The sequence below is a fragment of the Oncorhynchus clarkii genome, chromosome 7 (assembly GCF_045791955.1).
Source record: "Oncorhynchus clarkii lewisi isolate Uvic-CL-2024 chromosome 7, UVic_Ocla_1.0, whole genome shotgun sequence".
NCBI classification, from domain to species: Eukaryota; Metazoa; Chordata; class Actinopteri; order Salmoniformes; family Salmonidae; genus Oncorhynchus; species Oncorhynchus clarkii.
In genome coordinates, this window is record NC_092153.1 from 73,580,797 (window position 1) to 73,598,564 (window position 17,768).

Below are 17,768 nucleotides of genomic sequence, written 5' to 3' on the forward strand. Positions count from 1 at the left end.
GTTTCAGCCCCTGTAAGTAACTTCGTAATGTCAATAAACAGAGGAGGTCCAAGCCTGACTTTTGAAGAGTGTTTTTTTTCTTCTTCTCATAGTCATAGACAAAGGCCCCCGTCCAGAAACAACCCCCAGCCTCTACAAGGCACAGGTAGATCAGAAAGGATTGGATGGGTATAACCAATATGTTCCTCCTAGCTAGCCTGTCTGAGGGAAAGGTGGAGCTACAACCATTTTGTTTCTCCCAGCTAGCCTATCTGAGGGTTAGGTTTAGAATAAGGGTTACGTTTAGGGTTAGGATAAGGGTTAAGGTTAGGGTTTGTATATAGTTAGCTTAAATGTTACTAATAGTCTGTAGATAGTATGTAGAGCATCTATAGATGGACTATCCAAATAAAGTTTTACCCTACAACCATATTACAGGTTTTTAGAAATGTTTGCCAATTTATACAAAATAAAAAACAGATACCCTATTTATGTAAGTATTCAGACCCTTTGCTATGAGGCTAGAAATTGACCTCAGGTGCATCCTGTTTCCATTGATCATCCTTGAGATGTGCCCTTTCCATGATTTGGAAAGACACACGCCTGTCTACATACAGTTGAAGTCGAAAGTTTACATACACTTAGGTTGGAGTCATTAAAACTTGTTTTTCAACCACTCCACAAATTTCTTGTTAACAAACTATAGTTTTGGCAAGTCGGTTAGGACATCTACTTTGTACATTACACAAGTAAATATTCCAACAATTGTTTGCAGACAGATTATTTCACTTATTATTCACTGTATCACAATTCCAGTGGGTCAGAAGTTAACATACACTAAATTGACTGTGCCTTTAAACATTATGTCATGGCTTTAGAAGCTTCTGATAGGCTAATTGACATCATTTTAGTCAATTGGAGGTGTACCTGTGGATGTATTTCAAGGCCTAACTTCAAACTCATTGCCTCCTTGCTTGACATCATGGGAAAATCAAAAGAAATCAGCCAAGACCTCAGAAAGAAAATTGTAGACCTCCACAAGTCTGGACGCGTTCTGTCTCCTAGAGATGACAACAACAGCAAAGGACCTTGTGAAAATGCTGGAGGAAACGGGTACAAACATATCTATATCCACAGTAAAATGAGTCCTATATAGACATAACCTGAAAGGTCGCTCAGCAAGGAAGAAGCCACTGCTCCAAAACCGCCATAAAAAAGCCAGAGTGCAGTTTGCAACTGCACATGGGGACAAATATCGTGCTTTTTGAAATGTCCTCTGGTCTGATGAAACAAAAATATAACTGTTTGTCCATAATGACCATCGTCATGTTTTGAGGAAAAAAGTGGGAGGCTTGCAAGCCGAAGAACACCATCCCAACCGTGAAGCATGGGGTGGCAGAATCATGTTGTGGGGGTGCTTTGCTGCAGGAGGGACTGGTGCACTTCACAAAATAGATGGCATCATGAAGTAGGAAAATTATGTGTATATATTGAAGCAATATCTCAAGACATCAGACATCAGTCGCAAATGGGTCTTCCAAATAGACAATGACCCCAAGCATACTTCCAAGGTTGTGGCAAAATGGCTTAAGGACAACAAAGTCAAGGTATTGGAGCGGCCATCATAAAGCCCCGAACTCAATCCTCTAGAAAATTTGTGGGCAAAACTGAAAATGTGTGTGTAAGCAAGGAGGACTTCAAACCTGACTCAGTAAAACCAGCTCTGTCAGGAATGGGCCAACATTGCTTGTGGAAGGCTACCTGTAACATTTGACCCAAGTTAAACCATTTAAAGGCAATGCTACCAAATACTAGTTGAGTGTATGTAAACGTCTGACCCACTGGGAATGTGATGAAAGAAATAAAACCTGAAATAAATCATTCTCTCTTCTATTATTCTGACATTTCACATTGTTAAAATAAAGTGGTGATCCTAACTGACCTAAGACAGGGGATTTTTATGAGGAATAAATGTCAGGAATTGTGAAAAACTGAGTTTTAATGTATTTAGCTAAGGTGTATGTAAACTTCTGACTTCAACTGTAAGGTCCCACAGTTGACAGTGCATGTCAGAGTAAAAACCAAACCATGAGGTCAAAGGAATTGTCCGTAGAGCTCCGAGACAGGATTGTGTCGAGGCACAGATATGGGGAAGAGTACCAACACATTTCTGCAGCATTGAAGGTCCCCAAGAACACAGTGGCTTCCATCATTCTTAAATGGATTAAGTTTGGAACTACCAAGACTCTTCCTAGATCTGGCTGCCCGGCCAAACTGAGCAATCGGGGAGAAGGGCCTTGGGCAGGGAGGTGACCAGGAACCCGATGGTCACTCTGACAGAGTTCCTCTGTGGAGATGGGAGAACCTTCCAGAAGGACAACCATCTCTGCATCATTCCAACAACCAGGCCTTTATGGTAGAGTGGCCAGACGGAAACCACTCAGTAAAAAGGCAGATGACAGTCCGCTTGGATTTTGCCAATAGGCACCTAAAGACTCAGACCATGAGAAACAAGATTATCTGGACTGATGAAACCAAGATTAAACTCTTTTGCCTGAATGGCAAGCCTCACGCCTGGTGGAAACCTGGCACCATCCCTGCGGTGAAAGAGGGTGGTGGCAGCATCTTGCTGCGGGGATGTTTTCCAGCAGCAAGGACTGGTAGATGAGTCAAGATTGAGGGAAAGATGAACGGAGCAAAGTACAGAGAGATCCTTGATGAAAACCTGCTCCAGAGTGCTCAGGACCTCAGACTAGGGTGAAGGTTTACCTTCCAACAAGACAGTGACCCTAAGCACACAGCCAAGACAACGCAGGAGTGGCTTCGGAACAAGTCTCTGAATGTCCTTGAGTGCACCAGCCAGAGCCCGGAATTGAACCCGATCGAACATCTCTGGAGTGACCTGAAAATAGCAGCAACGCTCCCCTTCCAACCTGACAGAGCTTGAGAGGATCTGCAGAGAAGAATTGGAGAAACTCTCCAAATACAGGTGTGCCAAGCTTATAGCGTCATACCCAAGAAGACTCAAGGCTGTAATCGCTGGCAAAGGTGCTTCAACAAAGTACTGAGTAAACGGTCTGAGTACTTATGCAAATGTGATATCAGTTTAAAAAAATTATGCATTAACCACATTTTCTAAAAACCTTATTTTTCTTTGTCATTATGGGGTATTGTGTGTAGATTGACGAGGAAAACAACTATTTAATTCATTTTCGAATAAGTAATGTAACAAAATGTGGAAAAGTCAAGAGGTCTGAATACTTTCCGAATGCACTGTACATGAAGTGCCATAGGGGTTAGTTCTGGAGCCAACACTCTTTTAGTTCTGGAGCCAACACCATTTAGTTACTGAGCCAAACTCCATTAGTTCCTGAGCCAAACTTCTTTAGTTCTGGAGACAACACCATTTAGTTACTGAGCCAAACTCCATTAGTTCCTGAGCCAAACTTCTTTAGTTCTGGAGACAACACCATTTAGTTACTGAGACAAACTCCATTAGTTCCCGAGCCAAACTTCTTTAGTTCTGGAGACAACACCATTTAGTTACTGAGACAAACTCCATTAGTTCCCGAGCCAAACTTCTTTAGTTCTGGAGACAACACCATTTAGTTACTGAGACAAACTCCATTAGTTCCCGAGCCAAACTTCTTTAGTTCTGGATCAAACACTATTTAGTTCCTGAGCCAAACTCATTTAGGTCTGGAGCCAAAACACTTTAGTTCTGGAGACAAAACATTTTAGTTCTGGAGACAAAACCCTTTATAGATTGTTCAGCGCTTGTGCTCAGCCTCCTGACATGACATATTTTTGGTGTTCTCCAGATCAGTTTCCTGTCTCCTATCTAATGAGGTACAATGTTGAAACTTGTTCATGTGTTAACATGTTAAAATATGTCAATGTGTTCAGTGACATGGATATAAAAATGTATCCCCGAGCAATAACCACTTGCCATCTCATTTCCTACTCTCCTCAAGCTCAATTAACTGTTAAACCACACTGAGCCATCTACCATTTGTGTCAGTGTCTGGAATCCTCTCCTCTTTTACAGCTGGAGCAGTCGACGGTGCAGGTGACCCACCAGGGTCGGCGGGAGCTGCTGGAGGACGCCTGCCGCTCATACACGCGCAAGCGTCGCGTGCTCATCCCCGAGGACCTCAAGCACGTCATTGTGGATGACCAGCACGGCCTGCTCTACTGCTACGTGCCCAAGGTGGCCTGCACCAACTGGAAGCGTGTCCTAATGGTCCTGACAGGCGCCGCTGGCCCCCACCGCGACCCCCTCGCCATCCCCGCCAACGAGGCCCACGTGCCTGGCAACCTGCGCACCCTCTCTGAGTATTCCACCTCTCAGATCAACCAGCGGCTGCGCTCCTACCTGAAGTTTGTGTTTGTGCGTGAGCCCTTTGAGCGGCTCGTTTCAGCTTACCGCAACAAGTTCACACGCAGCTACAACACGGCCTTCCACAAGCGCTACGGCACCAAGATCATCCGCCGGCACCGGCCCAACCCCCAGGCCGAAGCACTGGAGCGGGGAGACGACGTCTCCTTCGAGGAGTTTGTGTACTACCTGGTGGACCCGGCCACACAGCGCGAGGAGCCCTTCAACGAGCACTGGGAGCGTGTGCACTCGCTGTGCCACCCCTGCCTCATCCACTACGACGTGGTGGGCAAGTACGAGACGCTGGAGCAGGACTCCCGCTACGTGCTGCAGCTGGCTGGGGTGGAGGGCCAGGTGACTTTCCCTGCCTCGGCCAAGAACACCAGGACTACGGGAGACATGGCCGCTCAGTTCTTCAACAACATCAGACCCTTCTATCAGAAGAAGCTGTATAACCTCTACCACATGGACTTCCTGCTGTTCAACTACTCCACGCCAGAGTACCTGACATTTTGATGACGTTAGGCTTCTTAGGAGGAGCCTTAGTTTGAACCATCTATCATAAGCACTACGTAGTAGTTGGAACGTAGTAGTTGGAAGCGTGACATTGTGCCCGGCCCCACTAGCTTATTACTTGTGATGTATAGCTGATGTCAGCTATTCTGGCGGCTTTTAACAGCTGTTGCTTATAACAACATTATGTATAACCTCTGACAGAGGGTTCAAAAGAAGTGGTACAGACACTTTTAACATGGGTCCTGGGACTCTTCAAAGCACAGGTATGTTTTACGGAGAGGACTAACCTGATGAAATCTAAGGAACTAAAGATATCTTTCATATCAAAAGTGAGAGTGGCTTTAAGATGAGACAACGGGGAATGGACACTTAAGATGAAGATGTTGTACTGTTAGCAATGAGCCAATGGAGATTAAATGATTGCCTCTGTATGTGTAAAATGCACCTCAAGTGCACATTAACTCAAAATGACCAAACTTTGACACCACCAACAAACTTTGGTTACAATTATTATTTTTTCTTTCAAAGTTTATTTTGTCACCACCATTCTACAGTAAGACTAAAAGGAACGCAAGCTATCTGAAGTAATAGGGGTGCTGAAAGTATCTCTATCAGTGCCTTTGAGTGGGCCTTATGACTTAAAGGTGTATGACATCCTCTGGAAATGTGACATCAGTGTTTTCCTTATACTGTAGAGAGTTGACTCTCATTGGACGGTTTATTTATTGTGATATTTGTGTCCCAGTGTCAACAAACTGCAGATAGAGCACACATTTAGACATTAGGAATAACTACCATAACATCAGACAGTCAAATAAACACATCTAAGCAGTTTGTGTGTGTCTGTGTCTGGAATGCTGGCGTAGCAGTCAACACAAAGGGTAAGAATCCATCTGTGCAATATGTTGAATTTACTGTGTATGTTTGAAATATTAAGGTCAAAGCATGCAGTTTTATAGGTCCTGTGAACAAAGGTATGAGAAGAGAGCCCTTTCACTGCATTCAAAACAGAGTTGTGTCCAATTATATAGGCGATAGTTTTATCAGTCTTGATGTCAATACTCTTCACATTATGCTAGTACCAACAGTGACCCTTCTGGAGACTTGGACACCTGTCTGATAAAGTCTACCTAAGACAAGGCTGCAACATGGGGCTTACTTTGATAGTTCAGTGAAACTGCATTTGTTGGCAGTGGCTAGTTTAACAAAACCAAAAGTGTGTAATGCTGTCCCTCCTTGTCCACAAACCCCTTTCAAGGTAAATAAATAAATATCGTAACATGTCATTTTTTTCCAAACTATCCCTTTAAGTAAAAGTCTAGCCATTTGTCATAGGCTTCACTTAATCTGGATACCTGCCATGTTCTCTGACACAATGTCAACACGGCACTTCTACAGTATGTGCTCCACAGCCAAGAGACACGAACCTTGACCCCGACACGGTTCTATCCCTACAGCACGGGCATCGCTTTATGAAATCTGTGGTTTTGGTAATGTTTTACCGTGTGTGTGAGAGAAATAACTGTTGGGGTGATCAGCACAGGTATTTATGCCCCCCCCCCCCCCCCCCCCCCCCCCGTAGCAGAAGATCGGCCTGGGTACCGTGGTGTTGAAATGCAGGGTTGTCACAAGGACGTGTTTGAATGTTGCTGGTGGTGAGGTCACATTTTATTGATCTGTTTTGTAAAATCACATGACATGCATTGATTCTACTGTAAGATATGTGGGGTCATAAAATGGAAGACAGGCATTGTATGTGAATGGTTTTACTCCAACAATGGAATACATTGATACAAATTGGGTTACTAAAATAAGAGCAAGTGAGCAAGTGCTCTCTAGGTACAATCTGACTATTGTTAACACAGTAACATACATACTAAGTCAACATGTGTCCTGTACAATTGAAAACATGATTCTAACTGTTGAAATCTTTGGTGAAAGTTATATTGTTTGTGTCATTGCAGAGCATCAAAGATGCTGTTTTTAAAAGTATATATTAATTGACTTAAAAGGCCCCACATGACTCCCGTAGTTTGTACAGTAATGGTTTGGAGGCACAAATGAAAATAGCAGTGGTCGATCATTGAAATTGTGACACATGGATTAATCCCATGTCCTCTATTGGTTTATAGTGTGTTTATCCCGTGAGTGCATTAGTACATTTATTGTGACTAAACTCACAAGTGAACCATTTTTGAGCATGAGGATAAATGTATAGACAGTCAGCAAACAAACAAGCGCAGACAATATTATTGCTTTAGTACAGTGCATTTACCATTTTACCATTAAAGCGTTTAAAGCGTTCACATCTCAACAGGTAGCTTCTATGTGGTAACTGGGCGCTGAAAGACTGTCGAGCTACAGTATACAGGTACTCCCTTAGCAGCATTCATTTCTTAAGCCCTGTTGATACCTGGTTCTAACATGACGCCTTTTCCCTGATCTTTTCCACATTCTGATTGTGTAGACTTTTAAAAGACGCATTGTGATCAGATCTTATAAGTGTAAATGGACAAGATCAGGACGAAGGACGCATGTTAATGGCAGGCATAAACAGGGCTGCTGTGGAGCCAAGAGACCGTATGTGAAGTCAAGCTTGGTGGTTGTCGGAGGCCTGTGAAACTACAGTGTGTAGGCCACGTTGTTATATCTTAATTTCAGTCGCACTAGACATGGTGGGCTGGTATAGATTGAATGGCCCTGAAGCTCAGGGCCAGGAAGCCGGTCCCCAACAGATCCCCCAGAGCCGTGAGGTACGGGATAGAGTAGTTATCCGGGTCCAGCCCCCTCCGCCACATCCAGCGCACCATCAGGTCAGCCAGGTACAGCAGTATCACAACCTGTGAATCAGTTGACAGCACGATGAGTAACCCACTAGTGCAGGTAACTGAGGGAAGTTGGACTGTGCAGAAGCTGTAATACAATGTCCCTTTCACCCTGGGAAAGATGTATAGGCCATGTTCAATAGCTTCTCTGTTATACTGTCTAGTAACATCCCATTATTATGTAGATTACTGGCAACCCACACTGTATGTGAACAAGTAAAAAGAAGTTGAGGTCATGTGAACAATAAACATTAAGGGCAAAAACGCGTACATGGTTCACACTGTCTGTATACATTTATTTTTGAAGTATCTAAAAAGTTGCTAATGACACCACAGGTCATATCAACTCTGAAAAATATGTTTAATCTGGTAAGTAGCAGGACTAAAACACTGGGCTGGTGTTCTACAGATGTATCAGCATTTTCATCTATGTGTGGTTTGAATTGCAGCGCCAGAGTTTGGCAAGAGGGCTGAAAACAGTAAATCTTTTATTAACATTTCTACTAAGACCGTTGTTTATATCGGCAATGGCTCTCGTAGTGTAAAACTATGATTTACTCGACCCAAACCCTCAATGTGTGAGATCCAAACAAAAGAGAGGCGTAGTATTAAAAGGAACATCTGTCCTTGAAATGGACATAGACTATCCGGAAGGCCAAAGTTAGTTACTTTAAGGAGCAGTTTTCTCTCTGTGGGTCTAACCCCAAGAAGTTCTGGAAAACGGTTAAAGACCTGGAGAATAAACCTTCCTCCTCACAGCTGCCCACGTCTCTTAAAGTTGATGTTGTGGTTGTTATTGATGTGGTGGTGGTTTAATGACCACTTCATTAAGTCAGGATTCCTATTTGACTCAGCCATGCCTCCTTGCCCGTCCAACGTTTCCTCATCTTCCACCCCTTCTAATGCGACTATCACCGATGCTTCTCCCTCTTTTTCCCCTGCCCTGATACAAAGTTTCTCCCTGCAGGCAGTCACTAAGTCCGAGGTGCTAGAGGAGCTCCTGAAACTTGACCCCAAAAAACTATCTGGGTCAGATGGTTTATACCCTTTTTTCTTTAAGGTTGCTGCCCCTGTCATCGCCAAGCATATCTCTGACCTTTTAACCTGTCTCTCCTTTCTATGGAGGTTCCCACTGCTTGGAAGGCAGCCACAGTTCGTCCTTTATTTAAAGGGGGAGATCAAGCTGATCCTAACTGTTATAGGCCTAGTTTCCGCTCAGGTTATGGATGTGTCACTGCAACCTTAAAGGTCCTCAATGATGTCACCATTGCCCTTAATTCTAAGCAAATCTGTGCTGCTATAAAATTCCCCAGGGGCCATATTCAGTCTTCACCAAGGTCACAACTTTTTTTTAAATTCATTTTTCACCATATGTCACCTTTTAAAGTAGGAGTGGTACAGTGGGTCATGTCTGTGGTACATATCAGTTTGACCTCTGACCTGTAGCAGGGCCGCACACAGGTAGAGGCAGACAAAGGCAGGCGTGAGGGCGCCATGGCCGCCATTCAGTAAGTGGATGGTGTAGAGGAAAAGCAGGTGACCCGGAACTACCAGGAAGACTAGAACCCTCGCTGACTTGGAGTTGACCCCTGTTGATGTAAACAGGAGACTTAGAGGACATCTTAAAAGTAAGCAGAAAATAAGCTAAACTTAAAAAAGCCTTTTAATGTCTAGGAGGAAGTGTACAAGAGCGGGCTGGGTACTGACGACTGTTATGGGTTTGTAATATTGTGTGTAGATGTGTGCAGTGTTCATTTGACCCCTCTGCTTCTTTTGTGTTTCTTTTAAGTTTGTTTGACTGGTTAGCTGAGGAGCTGAAGGTCAGGTAGGGGTTAGGCCAGTGTTGTGAAGCACAGGCAAGGGTCAGGACAGTGTTGTGAAGGTCAAGCAAGGACAGTGTTGTGGTTTGAAAGTCAGGCAAGGGCATGGTTGTGAGCTGAAGGTCAGGCAGGGGGAGTGTTGTAAGCTGAAGGTCAGGCAGGGGGAGTGTTGTGAGCTAAAGGTCAGGCAGGGGTCAGGGAAGTGTTGTGAGCTGAAGGTCAGGCAGGGGTCAGGGCAGTGTTGTGTTGTGAGCTGAAGTTGAGGCAAGGGCAGTGTTGTGTCATCCTGTGTGTTTGAAGTTGAAGTGTGTTTTGACTGCTGACCTGAGGAGCAGAAGGTCAGGCAGGGCCGAGGCCAGTGTTGTGTCATCTGGAAGGGCAGGGTCCCTGGCATACTCCAGTAGTGTAGGTAGGTGGAGATGCGGCTGGCCTGGATGGCTACCAGGTTACCTCCCACACCTGGGTGAAGGGAAGGAGCCGAACAGTCGTTGAAATACCAGTAGGCATTTTTATAATCGTATTTTGTTGAATTTGTCTGTTGGTCCTTTGTAGCTCAGTTGGTAGAGCATGGTGCTTCTAACACCAGGATACTAGGTTTGATTCCTGGGACCACCCATATGCAAAATCTAAACACACATGACTTGTAAGTCACTTTAGATAAAAGTGTCTGCTATATGGAATATTATAATTAGTTATTTACATATTTAGGCTTGAGCTTTAGTAAATTATAGGTATTTTCAAGGTCTTCAAGGTAATTTTAGTTGATTTTGTTTTTCTGCAACTCTTTCTAGTTAATTATGTAGGGATAATTCTGATGTGAATGTAATGGCATATCTTTAAAGTGAGTTTGTGCGCAGAGATTGCATGATCTTGTGTCCATTGGAGGTAAGGAGGATGGAGGGAGAGAGGTGGAGAAAGACAGAAAGATTGATAGGCAGAAAGAAAGAGGGAAGAAGATAGAACAAGATTGGGATGCAGAGGGAGAAAGGTAAGAGAAGAATAAACAAGAAGGGAGAGAAAAAGAGTGCGTAAGAGAGAGAAAAAAACACTGAATGGCAATGCAAATGTACTTCCTGTCTTGAAATGCCGATTAATGCGAAAAGCTTTGCTAGCGCTAGCTGAGGCTGGCAAAGATATAGAGGAAATCCTCTGAAGCAGACAGTACATAGTTGTCATTCTAAAGAGGTTTATGTAAACCTTATTGTTAGTCTTCTCCAGCAATGGTGGCTAGCCGTGGGCAACAAACATTGCCATGCTAGTCTTAGGCTGTGTTTACACAGGCAGCCCAATTCTGATCTTTTTTTCACCAATTGGTCTTTTGACCAATCAGATCAGCTCTGAAAAAAATATGCTGTGAAAAGGTCTGCTGTAATTGGTCAAAAGACCAATGAGTGGAAAAAATATCAGAATTGGGATACTTATTCAGTTGCACAACTGAATGCATTCACGTGTCTTCCGCATTTAACCCAATCCCTCTGGATCAGACGTGTGGTGGGGGCTACCTTAATTGATGTCATCAGCCCCTAGGGAGCAGTTGTTGCGGGTTAATTACCTTACTCAAGGGCAGAACGGCAGATTATTTTCACTTTGGCAGCTCAGGGATTCAAACCAGCAACCTTTCAGTTACTGGCCCAACGCCCTTAATCGCTAGGCTACCTGCTGCCCTTAAAACATTAAACTTTAAAATGACATTGTTTACAATAGCGCAGTGGCTTCATGTAATTGGTCACACAAGTTATAGTAATTTACTGTCATACTTCAAAGACTGTTTAAATGTAACAGGACAAGAACCACGCCTGTCTATTATTTTGTCAAACATGCCATCTATCTTTCCACCAAGACAACCAGATGTTGTCTTCTAAGGAAAGGAGTACCAGATTTTACATTTAAGCTTACATCATATGTTATAGTAGTGGACAGGCTAGGGATGAGTGGAACTTAATGCTCTTTTCAGAACCACTTGAGACCAATAAAGCTATGGCTTCTCGACTCGTACCCATGTCCAAATGAGATGTCATGGCGATTTTACAAGATACATATTTAGCAATGGTAAGCAGCATTGCAAATGGGGTAAACCTGTTTCTAGTTTTTCCCATGCAGCTGTTTCTTAGATGGCTCCTTGAGGATATTTATTAGGAGGAAGTAAGAGCTCTTCAACATTTAAATAATATTGAGACGAAATTTAAATCTGAGCATTGAATTACACATATGCCCCACTCTTTGATCTGAGGAGTTAGGTTCGGTCCACTCACCGTTGATTACGGGAGTGAACACCGCCATGCCCTCAAAGTTCGGGTCGCTCACTGTCTTATCCAGTATCAGGCCCCCAATACTGTGGTTTACAAGGATACAATGGGACACAAACGTCACATAACATGTTCATAGCTGTAGATTGTCTAAGGGGCAAGTGATAAGTTCCACTCTGTGTCCTCCATCTGCACTGATCTGAAAGGAGAGGATAGGTGAAAGTGATCTGGTGCATTTATGCCTACTGAGCAGTAGCTGTCACCTGTCCAGTTCTGTCAAATCAGTTTGGATAAAGGTGACAAAAGGCCTTCAAGTTGCGATCGTAACTGCAAGTGAATATACAGCATGTTTGTTTCTTCGAAATCTAGTTGAACGCTCAGGGATTGAACATTGATAGAATGCTGATAGCCCCAGGCATTTACCTGCTGATGGACATGGCCATGATGACGGGCTGCCACCCAGACCTCAGCACCTCTCTGACTGGAGGGGAGTGCCGGGCAATGACCACCCACAGCGGAATGAGAACCAGGAAAAAGCCACACACCAGAGCAGGCAGGTACCACATCTCTGGAAGACAAGAAAGGTTGTGTGTGTGTGCGTGTGTGTTAAGCAGACCTGAAATAACTAGTCGTGAAAGAAACTGTGCTGCCCTCTACCGAAGACACAATTGAAGTACCGAATATTAATTTTCTTTCGAGAGATTTGAGGATATTTCATTTGGAAACTAATAAGAGATGTTTTATTGACTACAAAGATCAATATTTTTTTTTTATGCCTGGAAAGGAAAATGAATGTGAAATGAAATAATGGTGAAGTTATGTAAGATATCTTGTTGGGGCTCATAGTCTTTTCCAGTTGGAAATAATGAGAGATCAGTTTCAAACCAACACATTCTACTAAATACTTTGAACATTTGAAAGAACTGGCCTACTGTCTGATTCTTTACCCTTCTCGTCAAAGAGTGCTTCATAGATTTAAATGGAACGGATTGGTTTAAGAAATATTGTGGAAACTCCATCTAGTCCACCCCATGCATACATCAATTCAAAATGTTTAAATCCATGAGGGGGAGTGAACAAGTGTCCATTTCAGAGGAAGTGCAGGGAATCAGAACCCAGGCATAATGGAAATGTCTCCACCAAGGCTTTGCTCAATATTGCATCCAGCCCTAGGAATCATCAATATGGGCTTGGTCAGTGATAGGGGTTAAGGTTCAGATAACATTGGGCCTATTAGATGTCAAACATCCTTTCTTACTTTTATATTTTTTTTTTGACTGGACAGAAAGTCAGGGGGACAGACAATGAAAAAGGAGGTAGGTAGGATGGGGGCAAACAGTGGGTGTGCCGAGGCTCGAAAGCCATCGCCGGGGCTCGAATGCCATCGCCGGGGGAGCACGTGTGGTCTGGGAGTCGAGTGTTACCGCTCGACCAGACACCGGCACATACCACTTATTCTGCTGTGAGTGATCTGACCTTTAAACCGGAAGAGGAAGCTGCTGACCCCAGCCAGCAGAGAGAGGGTGATGAGGTCACCCAGGCTGGCAGCGATGGGCGTGGCCACGTTGTCAGGGTTGATGCCCACCTTCCTTGAGCCAATGATCACTCCCACCATCACCAGGCCTACCGACACAGAGAGCGGACTTTAGATCTAGAATCATCTAGTTGGGAATACATTTGTTGGATAAAAACCCTATTGTCAAAATCAAAACTCAGGAATACATAATAATTGCCAAAATACCCAAATATAAAACATTATTATTTGAAATGCCCACTGAGATTGCCATCTTAATTGTGTACTCCGATTTAGCTATGAAACACTAACTTAATTAACATCTGAACGATGGAAGTGACACTACCTAACACTATCACTGGCTAGTGGCATGACAGCTATTGTGGTTTTGTCAGGTTGACTTGCCCAATGACAGGGCAGCTACAAAGGCTGTGGTGATGCTGCTGGCACATAAAACAGCAGCCTGCAGCAGGTCTACACGACCCCTGGTCATCGCGCCCAAACCCACTGCAGCTACCGCAGCCAGGAAACCCACCACTGTGGCCTGGACCTATGGAGGGAGAGAGAGAGAATAGGAGCGGTAGGGAGGGGAGGGGGAGCAGAGAGAGAGGGAGAGGGGAGCAGAGAGAGAGGGAGAGGGGAGCAGAAAGAGAGGGAGAGAGGAGCAGAGAGAGAGGGAGAGGGGAGCAGAGAGAGAGAGAATAGGAGCGGTAGGGAGGGGAGAGAGAGGGATAGGGGAGCAGAGAGAGAGGGAGAGGGGAGCAGAGAGAGGGAGGGAGGGAGAACAGAAGATGCAGCAAGGGAAGAGAGAGAGCGAGAAAGAGCCGGGAGGGAAAGGGAGAGAGAGTGGAAAAGGAGCAAGGGAAGAGAACGGAGAGCAGGAGAGGCAGGGAGCAAAGGGGAGAAAGAATGAACAGAAGAGGCAGCAAGGGAAGAGGAGAGGGGGGCAGGAAATAAAGGAGGGAGATGTAGGGGGATAGAGGGAGGGAGGGAGAATGAGGCATAACACTGAGACATGTCATTGCCTTGATACAGTGAACCCTCTTGTGCCCTCTGTTGGATTCACAAATAAACATACTTTATAGTAACGTGTGGTTGACATTACAGGCTAGCCAAAGTGACAGCACTGGATTGATAAAATGCCACTGGCTGTGTTAGCTGAAGGAGAGGTCAATGTCACCTGAATGAGAGCCAGGTTGCTACACACTATCCTCCACTGCTGCTTTGGATCATCCAGCTGCCCAGTATTCGCCTGATAGGGACATAGACCGTTTATAAAGGAACGGGAGAAATATTTAACATTTTAAATGGTGTGCGTGTGAGTTTGTATGTAAAATCTAGATTTAGTTTTACATTCAAACATGTTGTGGCAGCGTTGAGTGTGTGTATGTGTGTGTCAGCAGTGTCTGTCCGTGTGTGTGCGTGTGTGTGTGTGTGTGTGTACACTTACTGCTGTAGACAGTCTGGATGCCAGTGTCATCTCCAGGTTGCCTTTCAGTCCCACCAGGGCTGGCACCAAGATAAACACCTCCGTGATCTCCTTAAACACTTCCCAATGCTGAAACATACACAATGACCTCTTTAAACATGTTCCAGTTCTAAAACATGAATAATGATCTCCCTAAACAGTTCCCAGTGCTGAAACATACACAATGATCTCCTCAAGCACCTCCCAGTGCTGAAACATAACAATCCCTCCCGACACTGCCAGCCTGGTTGCCAAATATACAGGACTCATGCTTTAGCCAACGGCTTGGTCGTTGTCATGCCAAAACAAAAAGGATTTGGATCAAACACAAACAGATGTGGAAACCAGAATAATTCACTGTAACAGGAAAACACTATTACCGCTATTATATAATTTCTTTATTCAGATTAAAACCATAATCTGTTGCTGTTGTCATCCCATTATAATCTAATAGCAATAATCTGAACATGTTAAGTATTAGTGACACTAAAATTACAGTCTTGCTGTAACTTAGTGGCATACAATAACTCTTGTTGATTACAGGTGAACATTTGTTTCTTTCTTCACGTTTTCATTTCCAATTGAAAAGGAACTAAATCCCTGAGCTTTCAAGGCTGAATTCAGTCAAAGTCACAACCCAACCCACCAACCTATTCCATTATTCAGGGAGTCAGTCACGTCATGCGTCTGCTGGGATCTTTCCAAAAGGTGAACCAGGGAAAGAGCTATTTTGCTGCTCTATACTTATTTGCCTATATGTCATTTGTGCTACTCTACTATCTATACACAATGCCTATCTGCATGTTTTATAGAATGCACTTTGAAGGGCAAGGTACTAGCCTCATCAGTCAAGTGGGTCATCCATCCTCAAAATGTACCACGGAGTATTGCCACAAGTTAGCCTGAGTCCCAGTTCTGTTTGCGCTGTCGTGCCAACTCCTATTGATAATGACATAGGAGTTTGCAAGACAGCACAAGCAGATCTGGGACTCGGGCTAAGCTTCAAGTGCATGATATTTTCGATATTGACACACATTTTCAAATGGCTGCATCACTCTCGTGTCGTGGATGCTTTCTAGCTGTCATTTATAGCCACTGTCAGGGGTCTTCTGACTGCTCTTTGAAACAGCTTTGAAGTCCCCAGATAGATTTGCTGCTATCCTCCTGTTGTCTGTTTATCAGTCTCTCCTATATTTTCCATACCATGCATGTCAAAGCACCTCCTACATTTTAAATTGGCCTCTTTATCATTTCATGCTACATTTCCCACAGTTCTCAATGCTTTCTTGATAGTTTCTTCCTACACTTTTCATAGCAAACAGCTTGGCTCCTCTCGTGACACAAGTGTCACGTTGCCGGAGATGACTCAATAGTGGCTGCGTCCCAAATGGCAACCATGTCCCTATATAGTGCACTACTTTCGACCAGAGTCCCTGGTCAAAAGTAGTGCACTATAAAGGGGATCGCTGATACAAAGCAATCTGCCAACGTAGACACCTAAACCTCTGTGGCAGCTCATCTATCTCACCTGTTTTTTTCTTAGATTGAAGGGGATTTACTCAACACATCACAGCATGCCCAGATAAATACAACACACACACAAACAAACACATACACACACACTCAAAGTTAGCCCATACTTGAACCAAGTCCATGACTATGCCTGCCGCCACCATGCCCAGGCCGGCCACCAGGTAGGGCAGTAGGATCTGAGCCAAGATGAGCCAGGCACTCTCAGGCAGATAGCCATGGGGGGAGCGGGTCAGCTTACAGGTGAAGCCCCTCAGCTTCTTCCCCTGGTAGCACAGCTCTAGCTCTAAATGGGTGACCACCATGGTCTCCGCAGGTCGCAGTTACCCCATCTGGAAAGTCCCCAGTAGGGGTTAAGGGAGTGACAGCTGCCCTTTTTCACACCAATCTCCACCACTAATGTCTTCTCTGTGGTATGGTCTCCTCTTTGATAGTTTAGTTTAGTGAATGGGGAGATTCCTTCCAGTCGACAGCAGAAAATCGCCAAACGCTCTTCAACCGATCCACTGGGCTCGACGTATTTCAGGGACTTTAGAATGACAGTTTGTTTGTCCTTCTGAATGAGAATGACATTAGAATGACAGCTTGTCCTTCCATCTTTAGTCAACGTTGCTAAGATAACACAACCAAGAAAGAATGCCAATGGTGGAGAAGGCTGAAGAACGACAGACTGCCTTTGACCTCTGGGATGGAGGTCACATACACACGCAGATATGGGTCCTCCAGATAGGGGTGTCTGCCAGGACTCTTCTGACACCCGCCGCTGACAGACAGACACAAACACTCACACACACAGTCCTCACGCTTCGCTCTTCAGTAGGCGAGCTGCCGAGGAGCTCCGCTGGAAGCAGCCGGTGCATTTGCCGCCGCGGGGCCTGAAAAACGTCCACGTCCTCTGCGACAAGGACAACCAGAAGGCTGCTAACTTTTTCTCTGCCCTCCCCAGCCGCTGCTCGTGATGCCTCTGCTCGTCCCACTGCCCTGTGTGAGCAGCCTGGCTGGCCTGGAGTCCCTTTCTCATGTTGGGCTGGAGAGAAGTGACGTGGGGCGCTGGTTGGTGAGTCGCAGATGAAAAACGAGGTGATAATAGATGACGGTCCGTGGTTCTAAGGCTCGGAAGGCGAAGGACTGCAGGGTGACATTGAGTGGGGATGATGAGGTGTGAGTCCCGAGGCGAAGCATTAAGAGTACCTGTCCAGTCACTGGCAGGGGTTTCCTCTCCTCTGGGAAGCAAACAAATTGGGTCGTGATGGTATTTCTGTGCAAGTGGGAGAGAAGGAGGGGGTGCTGCTGTCGTCTGTGCGAGCAGGGCTATCAGACTGAAACGGGTGGGAGGGAAGGAGGGGGTGCTGCTGTCGTCTGTGCGAGCAGGGCTATCAGACTGAAACGGGTGGGAGGGAAGGAGGGGGTGCCCGCTGTCGTCTGTGTGAGCAGGGCTATCAGACTGAAACGGGGTCTCTATCTCTCTTTCTATCCCTCTCTCTCCTTTGCTC

At 44.9% G+C, this 17,768-nt stretch overlaps 2 protein-coding genes across 2 annotated transcripts in view; one reads left to right on the forward strand and one right to left on the reverse strand.

Moving 5' to 3' along the window:
* Positions 1-5,707, forward strand: part of LOC139413825 (carbohydrate sulfotransferase 11-like) — a 30,602-nt gene extending 24,895 nt beyond the window's left edge. Inside the window, exon 3 of the mRNA XM_071161615.1 lies at positions 4,028-5,707. Coding sequence (XP_071017716.1) covers positions 4,028-4,873 — 846 coding nt within the window. The 3' untranslated portion in view covers positions 4,874-5,707. The remainder of the gene's footprint in view (positions 1-4,027) is intronic.
* An 812-nt stretch (positions 5,708-6,519) lies between these two features.
* LOC139413823 (solute carrier family 41 member 3-like) lies at positions 6,520-17,507 on the reverse strand. The gene is made up of 10 exons (XM_071161613.1): positions 16,386-17,507; positions 14,728-14,835; positions 14,458-14,529; positions 13,683-13,827; positions 13,241-13,387; positions 12,188-12,332; positions 11,771-11,850; positions 9,843-9,977; positions 9,139-9,287; positions 6,520-7,713 (listed from the first exon to the last, which is right to left on the reverse strand). Exons 1-10 carry the CDS (start codon positions 16,578-16,580, stop codon positions 7,540-7,542), a joined length of 1,350 nt encoding a protein of 449 aa, XP_071017714.1. The 5' UTR covers positions 16,581-17,507; the 3' UTR covers positions 6,520-7,539.
* Between the last annotated feature and the right edge of the window lie 261 nt (positions 17,508-17,768).

Excerpts from the sequence above, each read along its gene's own strand:
- LOC139413823 (XM_071161613.1), bottom strand. The coding sequence starts at position 16,580 with ATGGTGGTCACCCATTTAGAGCTAGAGCTGTGCTACCAGGGGAAGAAG. Across the intron at positions 12,333-13,240 it reads CTTCCTCTTCCGGTTTAAAG|AGATGTGGTACCTGCCTGCT; the intron begins GTCAGATCACTC and ends CTTGTCTTCCAG. Across the intron at positions 9,288-9,842 it reads CCTGACCTTCTGCTCCTCAG|GGGTCAACTCCAAGTCAGCG; the intron begins GTCAGCAGTCAA and ends TTACATCAACAG.